We start from the raw sequence: 18,895 nt of genomic DNA on the forward strand, positions 1-18,895 counted from the left end.
CTAATGGACATCTATCCAGAAGGACCGCAGATGTGTCTTAAGAAATTTTCTAATAAATACCTTGATTTTTCTTGATAAAAAGCTGTGTATCTAGATAAAGCTGTGTATGTAGGTGTGATTAAGAAAAAAATAATGTCAATTTTTTAACAGTTTTTGTAAGAAATAGCAAGAAGTATATGTCACATAATTTTTTGGATCCCAAATTTAAATAGGTATAATTTTTTAACTTTAATTTGTGCTTTTTCTATGTCTTTTTATATTATTTAATTATTGAAATCAAACAATTTTAAAGCACATAAATTTATTTTATTCCGATTTCATTCAAATTATAATAATTTACTAAGCAATACTTTTTAATTTTATTAAATTGGTTTAATTTTTTGCTAGTTTCAAATATCCTGTTTATCGTCATCATCAGCAATGAGTGAGTATATAAAACTAGACAAGCACTGTGCCTACGTTTAATGGGATACCTCCGTGATGCCCGTTTTCCAATTACAATCTAGTTATGTACAACCATACTAAGCAATTTATTTTTCAGGTGACGAAAGTTTGTCTATAAAAAGGCTATGTAGTTCAGCAACACAATCTTATAAAGGACCAACTCAAACTAAAGCTTACAGATCTGACACCGCTGTATTATTATCTACAACCTCAGTAAATAATCGCAACGATGATCGCCACAGCGTTATGTCTAAGCAATATTATAAAAAGTATGAACATGATGAGATTCCCGTTCAAGATAACACTGGCTTCACTATTTTAAATAAGACTGGGGAAACTGGGAAAGGTGACAGAAAACTTAAGTCCGGAACCACACTCGATTTGGAACAAATAGAAATGAACCTAAATAACACTCTCTCTTATAATCTTCATCCGGATAGCAGTTTCGCGCCCAGCCTTGAATCGAATATAAAACTCTTCAAGACAACGGTACAAGAAATCTTTGATAAATTCTACCATTGTATGAGTGATATAGAACAATATAAACTACGATTCAATAAAATATTAACAAAGATAAAAGATGATCCGGTTACGGATATGGAAAACTTTATAAAAGATATGCTTCAAGACATTATTTCGTTGGATTCGTCCGCGTCTTTCCCCGTTTCTAAAATACCGAGAGCTTTGTGCAGTAAAGACGCGACGGTGGAGGTGAATTATGAAGCAAACGAAGATTACAAACGTTTCGGAAGTAATTTGTTATCGGAAGGATGTAAAACAACTATCGAAGCGTACAGGAACGACAATTACAAGTCCGACTCCAACACAGACGAAGTCAGTTACAGCCACAAATCCAAAAAAGGAGTGTTCTATATTAACCTTCTGAACAGTCACCGCTGCGTTCAGATCAAACTGAACAATCGCGACATGGTCTCCGAAATAAACATCCGCGATCAAATTGTGAAAGATGAAAAAATTGACGAAGCCGTCTCAGCAGATAACATTAAGAAATTAAAAGCGAAAGAAATGGAAGCGATGTGTTTGAGAGATCGGAACGTGGACCAGGGCGACGAAAAGGACATTCCGGTGAGAATCGCAAATCCAAAGAAAAATATACATCTCGATCAAGATTTCACTAATGACGTGGATGATGAATCGAAACGTTCATTAATTTATAAAATATGCAACTACTTTTGCAAGAAATTACGGAGGGCTTGTTGATTTTATTGTACCAATAAAAGTTGTTTTCGTTTGGAATTAATTTATTTATGGACTAGACAAAAGTAACAATACGCCGGTGAAAAGTCAGGGCGCGGTCTCCTCGAAGTTGTCAATGTAGTACCAGCGGACGAGGGAGATGTGTTTGCAGAGCTGCAGCGCGAACTCCTTCTTCATGTGCAGGAACTCCCTGATGATGGGCAGGTCGAGCATGATGAAGGCCTGGCCGTCGATCTCCTCCTGCTTCATCTTGTCTGCGATGAGCTTGCAGTCATCGGTGCTGCTGAGGTAGGCGTAGACGTCGTCGACGCTCCAGTGGAGGGGGTTGGGGGCGAGCTTGGCGCGGCCCCGGATCCAGGAGAGGGCGGCGCGGCGCTCGAGCGCGGCGTCGGAGGGCGGGGGGTCGTAGGAGGCGCAGCGCAGTTTCTTGAGCTCGGGCTCCTCGGCGTCGGACACGTCGGAGATGCGCTTGCCGCGCGAGTGGCAGCTGCTCTCGTTGGTGTCGTGCTCGGTGTCGCTGTCGGGGCCGGTCTTCTTGGCGCACGAGCTGCCGTACATCGTCTCCACGTCCTTCTTGTCCCAGTGCGCCTCCTTCATCTGCAGCGCGAAGTTGGGCAGCTTGGCGCCGCGCGTCTTCATCTCCAGCTTGGGGTAGACGCCGCGCGGCTCACGCTTCCTCCGGCCGGGGGGGCGGCGGCAGTCGGCGAGACAGTCGGGCGAGTTGGGCCGCGTGCCCGACTCGGAGGGCGGCGTGGAGGCGGCGCTGTGCTCGCTCTCCACCGACTCGCCGTCCCTGTTCCCCTCGCTCTCCTGCGACGGTTGCATCTCTTTCTCCCGTTTCTCCGGGGCGGTGGTTTTCTTCTTTTTTCTCTTTCCGTTTACGCTGCCTTTCGGTCTGCCGCGACGTTCTGTGCCGTTATCTGTAACCAGATATCTGTTATTTGAATCGTAAAAGATAAAGATAAAAGTATATCTGTATGGTGAATGTAAAGACTGACGGAATGTGGACTTGTCGACGAGGTGACAGCGATGCGGACAGCCGGCGGGGTACTCCGCGGGTCCGAAGAGCGCGGGGCAGGCCTGCAGACGCGCGCACACCGCGCCGCAGAACTCGGGGACGCGCGCGCGCTCGCGAGCCACGCACACGTACGCGTGGTACGTACTCGTCTTCAGCCTGCGCAACACAAACACAAACATTTTTATATTTCACCTCACAATAAAGTATTACTGTCTATTTCTTTAAAACAATAGTGATGCGCTTACTTAGCACGTAATAATTCCAATCTCATTCCTTCCTCGGGCGGTCCCTCGTGCTCCCAGTCTTTGAGCAGCTTGGCGGGTTTGTAGGAGGCGGAAATGATCTTGTTGAGGACCTCCTTCAGCACCAGCGACAGGGGCCCGGGCCCCACGTGCTTCGGCAGCTGCGACAGCTTGTTCCTGCTGATGGAGGGCCCCGCGTAGCATTTGTAATTGAAATATATTCTATCGCACCACTCGCTCGAGGTCTTTATATCTTCCTTGACGGCGACCTTCGGCTCCTCGGCCTTCTGCGGCTGTCTGTTGGAGGTGTCGGGGATGTGCAGCTCGTAGTTGTTGCTGTCGCACCAGCCCACGGGGAACAGCAGGTCGCTGTCCTGCGCGTACCAGAACTTCTGCGCGATGGGAATCAGGTCGACGCACACGAGGTGCTCCTCTATGGCGGCTATGGTCGCCACGTGGATCTCCTCCTGGCTCATGGGGTTCACCGCTTCCAGTTTCATGTCCACCTCGATACCTTTCATCGGCTCCTTCTTTCCGAAGCAGTACTCGGGCGCGGGGACGGATGACGTCATAGTTAGATACTCATCCCAGTTGAAGGGTCCCTCTTTCCAGGTTTTAGGGGGTTTGAGGGTAAAGTTGTGTTTTTGCGCCCATCCGATGGGGAAGATGTAGGGGTGCATGTTGTCGCAGAGCCAGGCGAGGGCGGGGGCGGCGTCGTCACCCGCCTCGTCGGCCGTCACCAGGAAGTGCAGGTTGTTGAAGACCGTGGTGACGGTGGCGGGGCGGACGGTGCGCATGTCGTCGGGGCTCAACATCTCCAGCTTCATGCCGGTCACGAAGCTGTGGGCCTCTTGGGTGGGCGCGGGCTGAAAATATAAACATCATTATTACCTCCTGGAAAACGATATGGACTACTACATCATGATGAGGAACCATCGATTAACTTCGTCTAACTTCTTTCATTTTCACCTGGAAAAGATCTGGTGGCGTGGGCTCCTTGATGGATTCCTCGGCGCTCTGTCGCAGCTGCGCGCTCAGCTTATTCTTGCACGAGAACCGGTTCACTTTGCCAGGGTACTTGAACTGCCAAGGCGAACCCTGCAATCGTAATTGGAGCTACTTTAAACCCGATTTTATATTTAAGATAATAGCTGCAACATAAAATTAACTAATTCGTGTTTTATAAATAAATAATTTGGCAGAATACGATACGAATAGAAAAAGGAAAAAGCTCTTCCTAATCAATTAAAACGAAGCTCACACCTGTAGCTCATATTCTCGTAGATGCCAATGTGTAGGTGTTACTTTAAATCTGTTAACCGTTTCCTTGTTTGTAAACTTCTATAAAAAAATGTCCTTCGTACATCCATCGATATCAATAATGGTTAAATATTAAAACATCTAGTAAGATAAAACATGTCAATTGGCAAGTATTTCTGACAGTACGTGACAATACCTTGATACGAGAAGTTAACTTAAATAACAACAGATAGTCACGATAGTGCGTATTTAATTTCTTTACAAAACTATACAGTTTGTACAAGATTGTGTCGTATGTCTTCGTGTAATGTTTATAGAAATTGCTCTGTGAAGGTTAACGTTTCGTAAATGTGTTAATTACAGTGGGTCTGGAACGAATATTTGTTACAATCGCCATGGTATCATATAGACAAATATACGTGCTAGGCGCACAGATTTTGTTATTACATTGAACTTTTATGAGAGGCACTTTTATGACATATTGTGCTCGGACCAATCAATAAGAGTACAAAAAGAGTTGATTCCATTTATATATATTCTGGTTGGTAGTCCGAGAAAAAAATGTATGTACACACGTAATAAAAGCATTAGAAAGGTAAAAGATTAATCGATCGAACATTACGATGTCTCCTACGAACAAGGGACAATGTGCAAATTGACAACTTTACAGAAGACGCTCTCAAAGTTTCTACCATATATGAAAAGACGCCGCATAGGCACTTTTACTTCAGCAAAAGATACACATTTACACTTGTAAATGTGTATTTTGTTTAGTACATGTTCCAGTATGTACATGTACCAGTCAACCCGTGAACATGGCGCATGCAACTGTGCCGAAATATCGGGAACTCAAACAGCCTAATCGTGGTAAGAATCCCGTTTCTTACGAACATTATATTAGTACATGTTGTTAACTAAACTAAGAGGTAACTTTTAACACAAAAAAGTAACTTTGACCTTTATACATAGGACCCATCGATTACAGAAACTTGCTGCTTACAGTTATAAACAATACATAAATGTAAAATATAACAATCGAGCGATACCATTAACAATGGCGATAAATTATAAATATATATGTAAACAAAGTAATGTTGACTTGAGAAACGAGTCTTTGAAATAAACGATGCTAAACTGTGTCGATTTTATTTTTAATCGTGTTCCAGTTATTTAAATTTTTTATTATCATTATACAGTTGTTGCGAAATACAACTTTGCATTGTTTATCTCTTTGAAAAACCGCGTTATTTGGGTAAAATAAGGCACAAAATGTTTAGGATGGTCTTCCGTTCTTCTAATAATCGTAGAACATCCTGTAGATTGGGAATTGTATTAATGTATTCATATCTTGATTTGATTTCAGAGCTTGACTTTGCGCAGAATTCAATGTTAGGTATATTGAGGCGTAGCGGTCTGCGGGGAAGGCACTACACAGTGAGCCAATGACCTTGGGCAGCAAAGATATTTGAAAAGAGCTATACATACCTTGTTGGTTACATAGCCGAAGCTACTGAGTCGAGGATTGGAGAAGAATATCCAGAACTGTTGCAGGTCTTCATCAGCGCCATCATACCGCAGCAGGAGGCGACCGCCTACGTTCTCGCATACCTAATAATAATTTATACATCTCTAATTAGACAAAGCCGATGGTTTTGAGAAAAAAAAGCATATAAAACACTCACCGTAGCTATCCAATATCGGTAAGGATCATTGACGTTCTGTATTTCGACTTTCATGCCCACTTTTATCCTGTCGATTGGAGACATGCCCTTATTATTGAGGGCTTCTATAGAGACTGATTGCCCTACTAGTAGGGCTTTCTTCATTATATCAATGATAGTATCACCGCATTTCTCATTTATTTCATCAGGTGGCTCCACCAATTCGTCATATTTCCCGCACCAGCCTAGCGGATGGACTTTAGTATTTGAAATGTCACACCAGAAGTCAGTATCGGCTCCAATGAATTTGATCCTAAGGAGATGACCACAGACCATGGTGATCTCCGCTATCCAGTAGATGTCAGGATTGTTCTTGTGGCAGACTTCGAGAAGCATACCCTGTTTAATACCATTGTTGAGGCTGGCTTCGACCTGCAACAATACAGATGTCGAAATAAGGTTTAGAAATCTGTCCACTGTCCACGCATTTATAAAGTAGAAATTTCCTCATATTAAAGTTAATATCTCATAGATATGTAAACATGTGAAAATATTTTCAAACCAAAATTAATAAAGCTGAAACATGAACCATGTATTCAATGTTTATTTCCAGTAACGGCATTCAACTAGGAGGAAAGGGGGCGGCATTCTCTCCAGCTCGTGCACGCTACAAATGTAATGGAAGCGAACTAGAGACGTAAATAATATAACGAAAGCATACTTAATTACAAATACCCGATTTAGCTAGTGAAGATATAAAAATAAAGCTTTAAAAAAAGAACGGTTACAAATGAAATTTATTTCGTATCAATATAAACTTGATAATTTGTACATAGTGGCCATCAGTATCGAGCGTTGATTGAATCTAGACACTGTATAAAATATCTAGATATCCTGTGAGGGGATGTAGGGGGGTGGGGTGGTAGCTGGGAGCAGTACAGCTGCAGGGCGCATGTTATTGCGATATTGATTTGATTGAAGTCCGACCGACGTAAGGCCGTACAGGTGACCGTTACAACAAAATTATTGCGCATTACGACTCAAGTTCAATGTTAACTATTTTGTTAGAAATGTGTATATGTTTTATAAGATTTAAACGACTACATGGGTAAAGTCATGACGGTTTTTAATGCGCGTCCAGGGTTCGATTCAAAATCTAAATATTCTTTCACTTATCTATATTACTTGACTTACTATTTATATTTATATCAGGGAATATTCCAATTCCGTCATAAAAGCTAGTAAATTATTTGTGTTACATAAATAAATTTTTAAAAGGATTAATTAATTAATTAATATTCCAATAGTCAGTTATGACTTCACAATTTGAACAGTGTTGAAAGTTTTTGAATGAATAGAACATTTGTCAAGTTATCTTTTTTTATGAAGACATAAAAAAAGAAAACTTTAGTCAGAAATAATAATTGCATTCAATCATAGTATCGAGCGTAGTTTATCGCGGAATAAGAGACAAGGCTATCTGCATTTCGAGCTTACATCAGCACACCCCATCCCACTACTCTTCCCCAACCGTCTACAGCACCCACCGCCCCTGCCGCCCACTTGTTGAAGCGCCAAGCGTTGAAATATAATCTACCAGTAAGCTCGCTTTATTGCAAAATCATATCAGAATAAAACAAAGAATTTTTAACGTAAATAAGCTTTGATAAGTTCATATTAAGTTTACCAAATATGATTTCGCTTAGCTTATTGACATCTTACTAATATTATAAATGCGAATGTTTAGATGGATGGATGGATGTTTGAAGGTATCTCCGGAACGGCGCAAAAGATCTTGATGCAATTTGGCACAGATGTGTAACATTGTCAGGGAGAACACATAGACTACTTATCTTTTTTTTTTATTCCGCGCGGACGGAGTCAGGGGCGTCAAAGAGTATATATATAAACCTTAAATTGGACAATACTGTTAGGTATACATTCCGTATGTTATCATTTATTGACCGCAGTTTACCGCAACTTACCTAATTAGGCATGCTGGTTACAATTTTACTCTGTTATTTTTATCAACAATGGCAACAAATTGTTATTTTTGATCGAAGCACTTATAATAATAGAGTATAATACTACAAACACACATGGTTGCAGACTAAAAGCTAAGCTATTCCAAACCTAAACTAAGCCAGTTTAGCTAAGCTAAGCTAATCTAAAAATATGTCCTATACATACCAAGAACTAACTGTAAGCGCAATGTTACAAAGTTCAACTTGACGGACGTTGTTTAGCACTGGCAAAGAATGAACGAAAGGAGTGCAGGGTAGACGGGAGACTTAGCTTAGCTTGCGCATCGGCATACAAAACTAACTTAGCTTCGCAAATTTTAGTTAGCTCAAATAGCTTAGTTTACAGTCTGCACACAATTATAAAATACTGCGTCAGCTATACGAACTAAACTAACTTAGCTTTCGGTCTGCAATCCGCATAAATACATAATTAGTAAGAAAATAGTAAATGAGAACGTATAAAAGGATGAATGTTTGTTTGAAGGTATCTCCAGAAAGGTTGCATGTAGAACATAGCCTGGAAGAAAAGATAGGCTACTACTATTCTTTTTAAATTCTGTGCGGCGATAGCTAGTACCTACATCTATACATGGAGAAGTTATCCAATAAATATGAAAACGCATATCTATTAGGAAACAAGATCTAACTTTACTGTACTCTACGTGACTCGATTACATTTGAATGTATTATATTAAAACAAATATATCAAACAAATACGAAAAAAAAATACTTCAAATTAAATTGCCTAATATTGTTCTTACTTTAATTGGAAGTTATAACGTGTAGCCACAATTTACCCTTATATAGAGAAGTAGAGGAAAATTTGCCAGCATTATTAATTGAAATGTAAACCTCGTAGATACATACAATTTTAAACTCATTCCGCTTTATTCCAGAACAAAGGACAATTTTGATATTTTATTGTATCCTGACTAAAATTATTTTAAAGGCAGAGTTGAATATTTTGATGTCTATTGGAATAACCATTTTTTTAGCCATTAACAAAATATGAACAGCTAACAGTCTGTCCGCGCGAAATTAAAAAAAAAAAGTAGCATTTGTGTTCTTTCTAGCTATGTTCACTTACAATTAAAATTTTATTGGTAATATATAAATTACAGGTCATAAAAGTAAAAGTTAATAAATCTATCTTATGATAACATAATCTCAATATAAAGTAATAAATTGTTTACACAAAATAATTTGATTAAAAGTGAACACACAAATTAACATTTTTTTTTCAGTCAAAAAATTCTTCATAGCTATACAGAGCTGTTTTATAGAAGGGGGTAAACGAGCGGCGGGAACACCAAGGTGATCATCGACTCCTCTGGACATCCGCAACACTAAAGGAACTGGAGATGCGTTGCCGGCCTTTAAGAAATATATATGCTCGCTTCTTGAAGGACCCTAAGTCGTACTGGTTTGGGAATACTGCCGAGGACAGACCATTTAAAATGACCAGGCAAAAGATTTCGCGACAACCGCACTGTTGTGGAATGCCAACCACCCAGATGGTATGGAGTTTTTCTTCTACATTTATCAGAGATTAATGCTGCCTTTCTGGAGACACCTTCTTACATCCCTCATACAACCAACAAACATTCGGATTTATAATATTAGTAAGAAAATAAGAATAAGATAGCTATACAAGAGTTTATATTTTTAGTAGTTTTTCTTTATTTACTTACGATGAGTAAACATTTACTTTATCATCAATATAGCAGTACTCAGAATTGTATACAATAACAAGATCAAACAGCAGACATAATAAAGAAAAACAATTTGAACGAAAACATTATTCGACCTATTTCGTCAAATAACCTATTTTCCGAAGATATTATCCATGCGTAGCAAAGCGAGTAAACTATATTTTTAATTTAGCTGCTTTAAACGATCAATAATAAAACAGGGACGGATATTACCATAGACAAGAAAGTACAACATTAGAATTAGACATTAACGATGTCCTTAAAAAACTAAACTGATACTGGCTAATAATAATTAATAAATACAAATATTATAAAGAAAAAATATTTGATTGTTTGCGTTGAATAGGTTCCAAAACTACCGAACGAATTTAAAAAATTCTTTCACTGTTGGGAACCTGCACTCACCTAAGAGTGACATAGGCTATATTTATTGCTATTTTTTTTAATCCGCGAGGACGATGTCACGAACAACTGTTGTATAATATAAATATATAAGTACCAGTGGTCGATCATTGGTCGAGTTATGAAATATGAAATTAAAGTAATAATAATTCAAAGATTTTTTTTATTAAAAATAGCTTTATGCACTTCTTAGTTACAGTTAACTGTGTCAAATTGCACGTCGCGGAATATGATTAAAAAGGGGTATACAAGTTTTCGCTCCACGTATTACGAGAATATATTTGCTTGAATACTAAATTTTGTCATCTAGTTGGGATATCACGATCTTAATAAGTCTTTATTTTGCGGAAATAAAGGATGTATTCCGACATTAGTTACTGTTAATACTTTTTTAAACAAGCTTAAATAATTTATTAATTAAAGTGGTTAGGAAAAGCTCGACCTTGTCGATTTAACTTTCATAGACTTTCGCCTTTGGTTTACAGCATTTAAATTATTTATACGAGTAAATAACTGCTATAACTATCCTATAATATATATTAACTATGTGTAGGTACTATACATTGATTTTATATGCTAACTAGCTGTGATCCGCGATTCCGTCCGTGCGGAGTTAAAAAAAAACTTAATAAGTAGCCTGTGTCTTTCTTCCAGACTACATTCTACATCTATGCCAAATTTAATTAAGATCTGTTGAGCCGTTCTACAGATAATTCTAAGAGACATCCATCCATCCATACATACATCCAAAGATTCGCATTTATAATATTAAGTAAAATAAGATGTCTGTCGATAATTAATCGTTTATTTTTTGTTATTTTAAAGATTTCGAGCATTTTTTACTTTGAGTTGAAGATCAGTTACATAACAAGGAAATCATTTTCATATGCACATGGAATGGAAAAACTTTTTCATTACTTCTAATTAATTTTAGAAATAAAACTGTTGTTTAGACAAACAGTATCTTATTAACTTTATTTTAATTAATTAACCGAATAATTACTTTTTTTCTAGATCCTTAAAAAAATTAACTACTAATAAAAACTTGCCCTTGCTTTTTCTGCTAGAAACCAGGGCAATTATAATGTTTTCTATAAAGCAATACAAAAATATAATACTCAAGACACATTTTATGCTTTTCAATTATATCTATTAATTAAATTATAAATTAAAAACCATAAAAACCTTTATAATTATGAATATAAAAACGTGATCTAGCATTTAAAATTCACTCATATCTTATTATCTTACTAGTACTATAAATTCAAATGTTTAGATGGATGGATGGATGTTTATTACTAGGAATCGCTGGAATAATTGCATGGATCTCAATTAAATTTGGTATAGATGTAAGAACACAGTCTGGAAGAACATATAGGCTACTATTTTTTCTAATAACATGCAGCCGGAGTTGAGGGCAACAGGTCGTAGAATATAAATTAAAAATATATAAAAGGATAAAAATTATATATGTTAAAATGTTGGTCAAACTGTTATATTATTATATTTTGGTGTCATTGAGGTATTTTACTAAATATTTAACATCAAAACAAAATTCTGCACAATTCATATACACAATAGTAGATTTAACATTATATAAGATTCTCAATTAAGTAATCTACATTGAATTTTAAACAATATAATAAAAAAAAAGAGTCATTCTCATTCGGTATGAACTTGGATCCACACATTTTTTTAAAAACCTTGAATTTTAAAATTTAAACAAACAAGTAATTTATGCCACATGTTAAAGTTTCTACATTATTATTAAATAAAATTTCTAAATATGTTAATACTTTATTATTATTAAATGTGAATGTGGGTTATGTGACAGGGTTATTTTTAATGTTAGTTTTTTATGTTAGAGGAAAAATTGCTTGCACTAAATAGGCACCGAAACAACTGAATTGATTTGAAAGAAAAAATTCTTATACAGACATAGGCTATTACTAGATTTTTTTTTAATCCACACAAAGTTACTGGCAACTAGTACAGGCTACTACAATAACCTATCTTGTTATTTGCTATCACAATATAAGCATTTTTAATTGTTTTATTTGCAAAAAAGCTATTGTATCTCTGAACTTAAAACAGTCATGTCATAAAGTTGTTTTGTATTGTGTGGATTATTTTAGCTTGTTAAATTACCTTAGGAAATATTAAACAATTAAATTAAAATCAGGAAAATTAATCACTTTAATTGGTGATAACTAAAATAGGTTTTTAATTATAGGTCCAAAATATTTCTTTCAGAAGAAAATTAACTTTCTAACAATTGTAATTTGATTGAGATTTCAATATCAATGTAAAAGTCTTTGTGAATACATAATTTATGTTAAAAATAAATTTTAAAGGTACAGGGTAATAATTAATCTATGTATGTAGGTTGAAAAAAATTGTTATACATTGATTTTTAAATATATGTGTACAGGTATAATTTTACTTACACCATTTTATTAATTAATTATTATTAATTTAGAGATTTTTTTCTAAAGGGTTATTAATTAAATGTTATTAATTTAGAGATTTTTTTAAAGGGTTTCTTTATTTTTGAAGTATTAACCTAAGTTAAAATAAAAATATTGTTATCCTGACTTAAGCAAAAGCTAAAATAATTTAAAATAAATATTTCATGTTGAGAAAAATTAAAAAAAAATCTAGGCTAAATTTGATTGGTAAAGTTATGCAACTTTAAAAAGTTATGATGAAAATAAACTTTACTAAAATATAAAATTAGTACTTCTGCATTTATTAGGTTTTAATGTTTACCTTTAAAAATTAAAGATGGGAGAAATCAGAACGAATTACTCATTAACTGATGATTATGTGGCAAAAGAAATCAAAATATGACACCATATGGTAGACATAAAACATATTAACAATAAGAAGCGCAATCATATTTCAATTACTTAAAACCTTGAAAATTTTGTCGCAATCTAAAAATAGAGCATCCATATCGTTATGTTAAGAATATTTTTTAGACTAACAAAAGATATCATTACATTACTAGTTTAAACATATTTTTAACATTTATATATTCCAACATTCTCCATTTAACTTGTTCTAAACGGTTATCTTCAAGTTAAGTTAATAAAAGTAATTAATAAAGTTATAAAATTGTTAAACTCGCACTTACATGGGAAAATAGCTCTTCGGGAACAGCAATGCTTTTATTCGTCTCTAAATAATTATTCCAATCAAACTCCATGTCTCATTCAAATTAAATTCATAATTTTGACATTTAATAAAATAACTACATATAATAATTAAAATAACAAATAATAAAGAAAGGTCGAACCAAGTCGAACTTGCTTCTTCAAATTTCAGTTCATTGAATGAAATTGAAATTCACCGACCTGCAGTTTCCTATCTCTCTTCTCGCCAGAACGAGTGTAACATAACAAATTACATCTGTCTCTCTCCACCTCATATTAAATGTATATAGTTATCTTATTTTTGATGTTTTATGGTAAATGAGAAGAATAAAAATTCCTAAATTAGTTTAAAATACCTGTATAAATCTTTTATTATTATCTTAGCGTACATAAACCTAATTCTAAAAAGTAACAATAAAACTTACTTTAACTGAAAAAATTACTTAAAAATGACAATTTTTTTTGCGTTAAACGAAAAATATTTTGTGTTGTCATCTCAAGAAATGAATGAAATGTGGATTGAACTAAGAATGAAATACTCATCAATATACAACGATGTACCTTATTCTTTTTTCATCGATTCGAAGAAGATGTCGATTTCATTTATTTGTACTAAATTCTAGTTCTACAAATCTTTTTCGACGTGAAACTTCTTTAACATCTTATTGACCAAACTGATGTAGGGCAATTTAATGTAAAAATTTATAGAACACATTTGACACAACACCATAACTCAACAACGTACCCTTAAAAACTTTTGTCAAATTTCGATTACATTATTATTTCGATTACATATCGAACATCGTTGAAATGTTGTATCAGTAGACCCCTTTTTATTTTATTTACTAAAGATGTTTCAGTAAAAATTGGTCCATGAACTCTGCCAAGCTGCACTCTGGGTTAGGGATTGTTGTTTTAGTATTAGTGATTTTGACTTGTTTAGTAATCGAATTCTTACAATTACTGGAAATCTATAACTATCTAAAACTATATAAAAATTGAGTAAATTTCTTTTCTTTTGACTGAAATTCATCATCATCACTAACATCCGCTCACTGTAGCGATACTACTACCACTATAGTGAGGGCGTATACGCCCCACTGAGGGCCAAAGAAACTACCCCATGTTAGGGGTGATTAGGCCATTGTTAACTTTGCTGCGCCGCATGCATGCAGTGCATGTCAGGTCATAGGTCCATCTGACTGAAATTAATGAAGAGTTATTGCAAGTGAGTCACTTTTGATTACGAATATTCGCAGTGAATAGTGCGCGCACAACACTAGCCGATGTTTGACAGGTGACGTGTGACGTGACGTGAATGGGTGAATGGAACGAAAAGTCACTAGAAATTTACATTTTGACTTATTGCTTCTTAAAACATAGCTGTAATTGGAAAAAAATTGTATCAATTGTAAAGTTAACCGTTTACTGTGGTGAAAAAGTGTAGAAATAAATGTTTTATTGAAAATTAAAACAATTGATTATCAGTGACCTATTAAACATGTGAATGCTTTATATTTTCGTGATATACGTCTATTTGCAAGATCAACAATGAATACTGTTAACGGAATAATTTACACATTTTCGTCCAGCAACTCCTCAACTCCGGCGGACGAGGGTTGTATGTTAGTAAATACGTCCCAGAATGTTATTATTACCGGGGCTTACAACGGGATACCACAAACGTTAATCCTTAACGTGATATCTTGGACGTGTCTCATCGCTTTGTTCACAATACTGCGACGTACGGCTTGGAACTATGGCCGTATGGCACTAGTCCAGCGTTCAAGAAATCGTTGGACTAATTTATTCTACCGTGGCGCCGACGGCGATTCGCTCGTCGAAAGGCGGCGAAGTCAGGACGAGGCTTCAACCATCGACGAAGGATTCTTTGCGTGGCTACCGGCCGTCTTCCGCCTCACGCGCGAGCAGGTTCTTGCGAAATGCGGCCCGGACGCGGTTCACTACCTTTCATTCCAGCGACATGCAATAACACTAATGTTTATTGTTACAATTGTGTCTATTGGGATCATATTGCCCATTAACTTTCAGGGAACAAACTTACAAGTTGATGCAAATACATTCAGTAGAACAACTTTGACTAATTTAAATGGAAGGTCCTTATGGCTTTGGGCACATACATTGATTAGTATTTGTTTTCTGCCAATTTCAGTGCTAATTATGAGAAGATGCACTGGACGCAAACCCGTACCTACCTCTATGACTGGAACTGTTATGATAACTAATATATCCAAAGGTGATAGAAATGAGGCGACTATCAGAGCATATTTCACGCACAACTTTCCACATATTCAAATAGTTGACTTACGTCTGGCATACAACATCAATAAGCTTAATGAAGTTCAAGAGAAGAAGGAAATGGTTACAGAAGCTCTCATTTACACTGATACATATTACAAAAAGACTGGGAAAAGAATAACTGTGCGGAAGGAACTATGCGGTCCCGAGGTTGATGCATTGGAGTATTACACAAATGAAGAAAAGCGTCTCAAGGATGAAGCTAAAAGGTGCCGTGCTATGGTTCTTAATGATCCACTTGGCATTGCATTCCTGACGCTACCATCATACCAGCTGGCTGAACATGTTATTAACAACTTTAATTTGCACCGTGGCTGGGTGCTCACACATGCTACAAACCCTTCTGACATTGTGTGGGAGAACCTGAGCGTACAACCCAGTGTTTGGTATGTTAAAGCTATAATTGTCAATTTTGCCCTCTTCATTGTTCTATTTTTCCTAACAACACCAGCTATTATAGTCAATCTATTTAACACATTGGTTGTTAAACCTGACTCTTTGAATAGAATTAGCAGTATTATATTTGAATTTCTTCCGACCCTGTTGCTGTGGACCATGGCTGCAGTGATGCCAGCGATTGTAGGCTTTACCGATAAATTCCTCTCGCACTGGACCAAATCTCAACAGAACTACTCGATAATGACAAAAACCGTATCATTCTTGTTACTCATGACTTTGATATTGCCATCTCTAGGATTGGCCAGTGCTGAAGCTTTTGTTGCGTGGACATTACACCACGAGAACGATACAATGCGATGGGATTGCGTATTTCTACCCGACAAAGGCGCCTTTTTCGTTAATTACGTCATTACGTCTGGCTTTATTGGTACTGCACTTGAATTGATTCGCTTCCCTGAATTGTTCTTATATGTTTGGTATCTCTTGCAGTCAAAGTCGAAAGCTGAAAAGAGTTATGTTAAAAAAGCTATCCTTTACGAGTTTCCATTCGGTGTACATTATGCATGGAGTTTGGCTATTATATCTATCACAATAGTGTACAGTCTCGCTTGTCCACTGATTTCCCCCTTTGGCCTGATATACCTGCTGTTGAAGCACATAGGCGACAAGCACAACTTGTACTTTGCTTACGGGCCAAGCGACATGAGCGGGGTCGGGGGCGGGCGAATCCACGCTGCGGCCGTGAGGATGGTGCGAGTATCCGTGTTACTGTTACTCGTGAACATGGCGGCGTGGGCGGGCCTGCGTTCGGGCTTCGAGGCGCGCACTATAATTCTAATTATGGCATCGATTGTCGCGTTCGGTACTTTCCTGCTGCTCAGTCCATTTCCGAGTTGCACGCCGCCGGCGCCGCTGCAGGCTGAGACAAGTGTGCGATTCCAGGAGTACGTGGCTCCCGTTCTATTGAAACCGGTCGACTCTACCCCGGTATCGACGCCCTCTACCCCTGATTACGGCGCTAATTCACCTGTTATTAATCCTACTTATAACCCCAACCCTATAAACATATAATTTTTTAGTTTAGCAAAATTAATAATAACAAAGATATCATTTATCACAACAAAATAATAATATTGACACAATCAGATTATTATTAACACCTTGATATTGATTGAAAATGAGTATTATTGTGATGTGTACTATGTAAATAAAAAATGTAATATTTTTATATTAGATGTAATTTAGCCATTTAACTGTGCATTAAAAATCATCTCTTAAAACACATCTATTCTTTAAATTAGTTCTATATTATCATATCAATTTCAACATTATTAATACAACCAAAATTTTCAATACATGTTCTTTCACTATATCTTGTAAGCACCTGTTTAAATATGGAGTGGAACAAAGAATATGACCAGAGATCAAGTTAGTTTATTAAAAATAAATCATAACACAAGGTACTTAAATTATGTTTTCTTAAAAACAAATTAAAAAAGTGCAAAAAAAAAAATTTTACAGTGAATAATTAATTAAAACAAAAGTCAGCAATACCTAGTTTAAATTTAATTGAAATTTAATTTTATTTACAAATTAAAATCTAAAGTTTACAACACAATTGTTATGTTTCTAGATTTTACTTAATATAGAAACTTATGTTTTAATTTATTATTACTTATTTGCCCTTTTTACATGTGAGTAATATAGCTACTATAGCTTATTACAAACTTGCTTTATGTTTGATATGACATTGATTTTGCTTGAACAAATAGTACCTTAATGTAGTGTACACAAAGTATCTTATTTCCTGTGAATTTCCATACCTGTTTCATTATTGTGTTTCATCTGATGGGTGTGTTTACTGGAGGCCTAATATTAGTTCCCCTACCCACCCTTTTCTTATAGGAAAGGATAGGAAATGAAAAGGGATTTATGTAAGGACACATGAAGGGGGAATATTTTTCTGTATTCTGAGGTGGCCGTTTACCACCTTATAATATGCAAAAAAAAAAACTGTATGAAAATATATCATTATCACAGTTTATCCAAGAAAAATGAGAGAAATTACAATATGTTTTTGTACAAGTTTTTTGGTCGCTGTAATTTCATTAAAATTGGTATATTTTTAGCAACAATTTAAAATTGAACAACAGTTAAAAATCACGTTTTGATGACGTCATTGCGTTTCCTTATAAAAAATTACTTTATTTTAGAATACAAATTTTAGATAAAGACAATATAAATTTTGTCTATGGATTTTATTCATTAGATTTGATATATTTGAAAATTCTGCAGGTTTTAGGTATCTTAAGGTATCTTTTTTGCAATTATTATGGATAAATGCAAGTAAAAACATGCAATAACTTTATAGAATTGTTACGCAATATAATATGCACTTTCTTTTCACAAGTACGTTTGCCGTTTGTCTGTGATTTGTTGCTTAATTTTTATTTTTATATAACTTATGTACCTTTTTAATTATATTATGAATTGTTGTAATGTATTTTTTGTGTATAGATATTGTATTGAATCAACATTTGTCCTTTCGCCTGTGTATATATTTACGGTCCAATTACTTTGTTATCACTGACTCGATGTACGTTTTAATTCTGCGATAATTTTTATCAATTATATGACGTACGAATTTGCACATTGCCTTTTATTTTCATGTCTAACCTAACATAACCATCGAGAATGAAAGTTTAACAGCATCCAGCAGCATGGAGGTCGTCCGTCGGAACATGACAATTACTCTCGCTTATCCGGGTTCGACTGTAGTTTGAATCTGCTTACTAAATAATATTATTTTAATTATCGCATAAAATCCTACAATATTATATAGGAAAAATTAAGCATATATTTTTGCATTAGCGAAATTATAAGGTAAGATAATAAACAAAAACAACCTTATCTTTAATGAAGAAGAAATCGAACAATGTAATTGCAAAATGTAATTAGTAATATTAACTTCATTGCGTGTTATACTAACGATTTCTTGTAATGGTGCTAATCGATCATGACTATTTGTCGATTAAAGTTAA

The 18,895-nt window shown here is 35.8% G+C and overlaps 3 protein-coding genes across 3 annotated transcripts; 2 read left to right on the forward strand and 1 right to left on the reverse strand.

Annotated features, from left to right (window-relative positions):
* The first annotated feature begins 527 nt into the window (after positions 1 to 527).
* LOC106716080 lies at positions 528 to 1,665 on the forward strand. The gene has a single exon (XM_014509515.2). The coding sequence runs from the start codon at positions 691 to 693 to the stop codon at positions 1,663 to 1,665; it is 975 nt and encodes a 324-aa protein (XP_014365001.2). The 5' UTR covers positions 528 to 690.
* A 52-nt stretch (positions 1,666 to 1,717) lies between these two features.
* Positions 1,718 to 13,302, reverse strand: LOC106716079 (scm-like with four MBT domains protein 1). Its single transcript, XM_045680982.1, has 7 exons — positions 13,118 to 13,302; positions 5,865 to 6,275; positions 5,668 to 5,790; positions 3,892 to 4,020; positions 2,926 to 3,788; positions 2,661 to 2,836; positions 1,718 to 2,582 (listed from the first exon to the last, which is right to left on the reverse strand). Exons 1-7 carry the CDS (start codon positions 13,187 to 13,189, stop codon positions 1,750 to 1,752), a joined length of 2,607 nt encoding a protein of 868 aa, XP_045536938.1. The 5' UTR covers positions 13,190 to 13,302; the 3' UTR covers positions 1,718 to 1,749.
* A 1,223-nt stretch (positions 13,303 to 14,525) lies between these two features.
* LOC106716033 (CSC1-like protein 2) lies at positions 14,526 to 16,969 on the forward strand. The gene has a single exon (XM_014509458.2). It carries the CDS (start codon positions 14,688 to 14,690, stop codon positions 16,923 to 16,925), a length of 2,238 nt encoding a protein of 745 aa, XP_014364944.2. The 5' UTR covers positions 14,526 to 14,687; the 3' UTR covers positions 16,926 to 16,969.
* The last annotated feature ends 1,926 nt before the right edge of the window (positions 16,970 to 18,895 follow it).

Source organism: Papilio machaon, chromosome 2 (assembly GCF_912999745.1).
Source record: "Papilio machaon chromosome 2, ilPapMach1.1, whole genome shotgun sequence".
NCBI lineage: Eukaryota > Metazoa > Arthropoda > Insecta > Lepidoptera > Papilionidae > Papilio > Papilio machaon.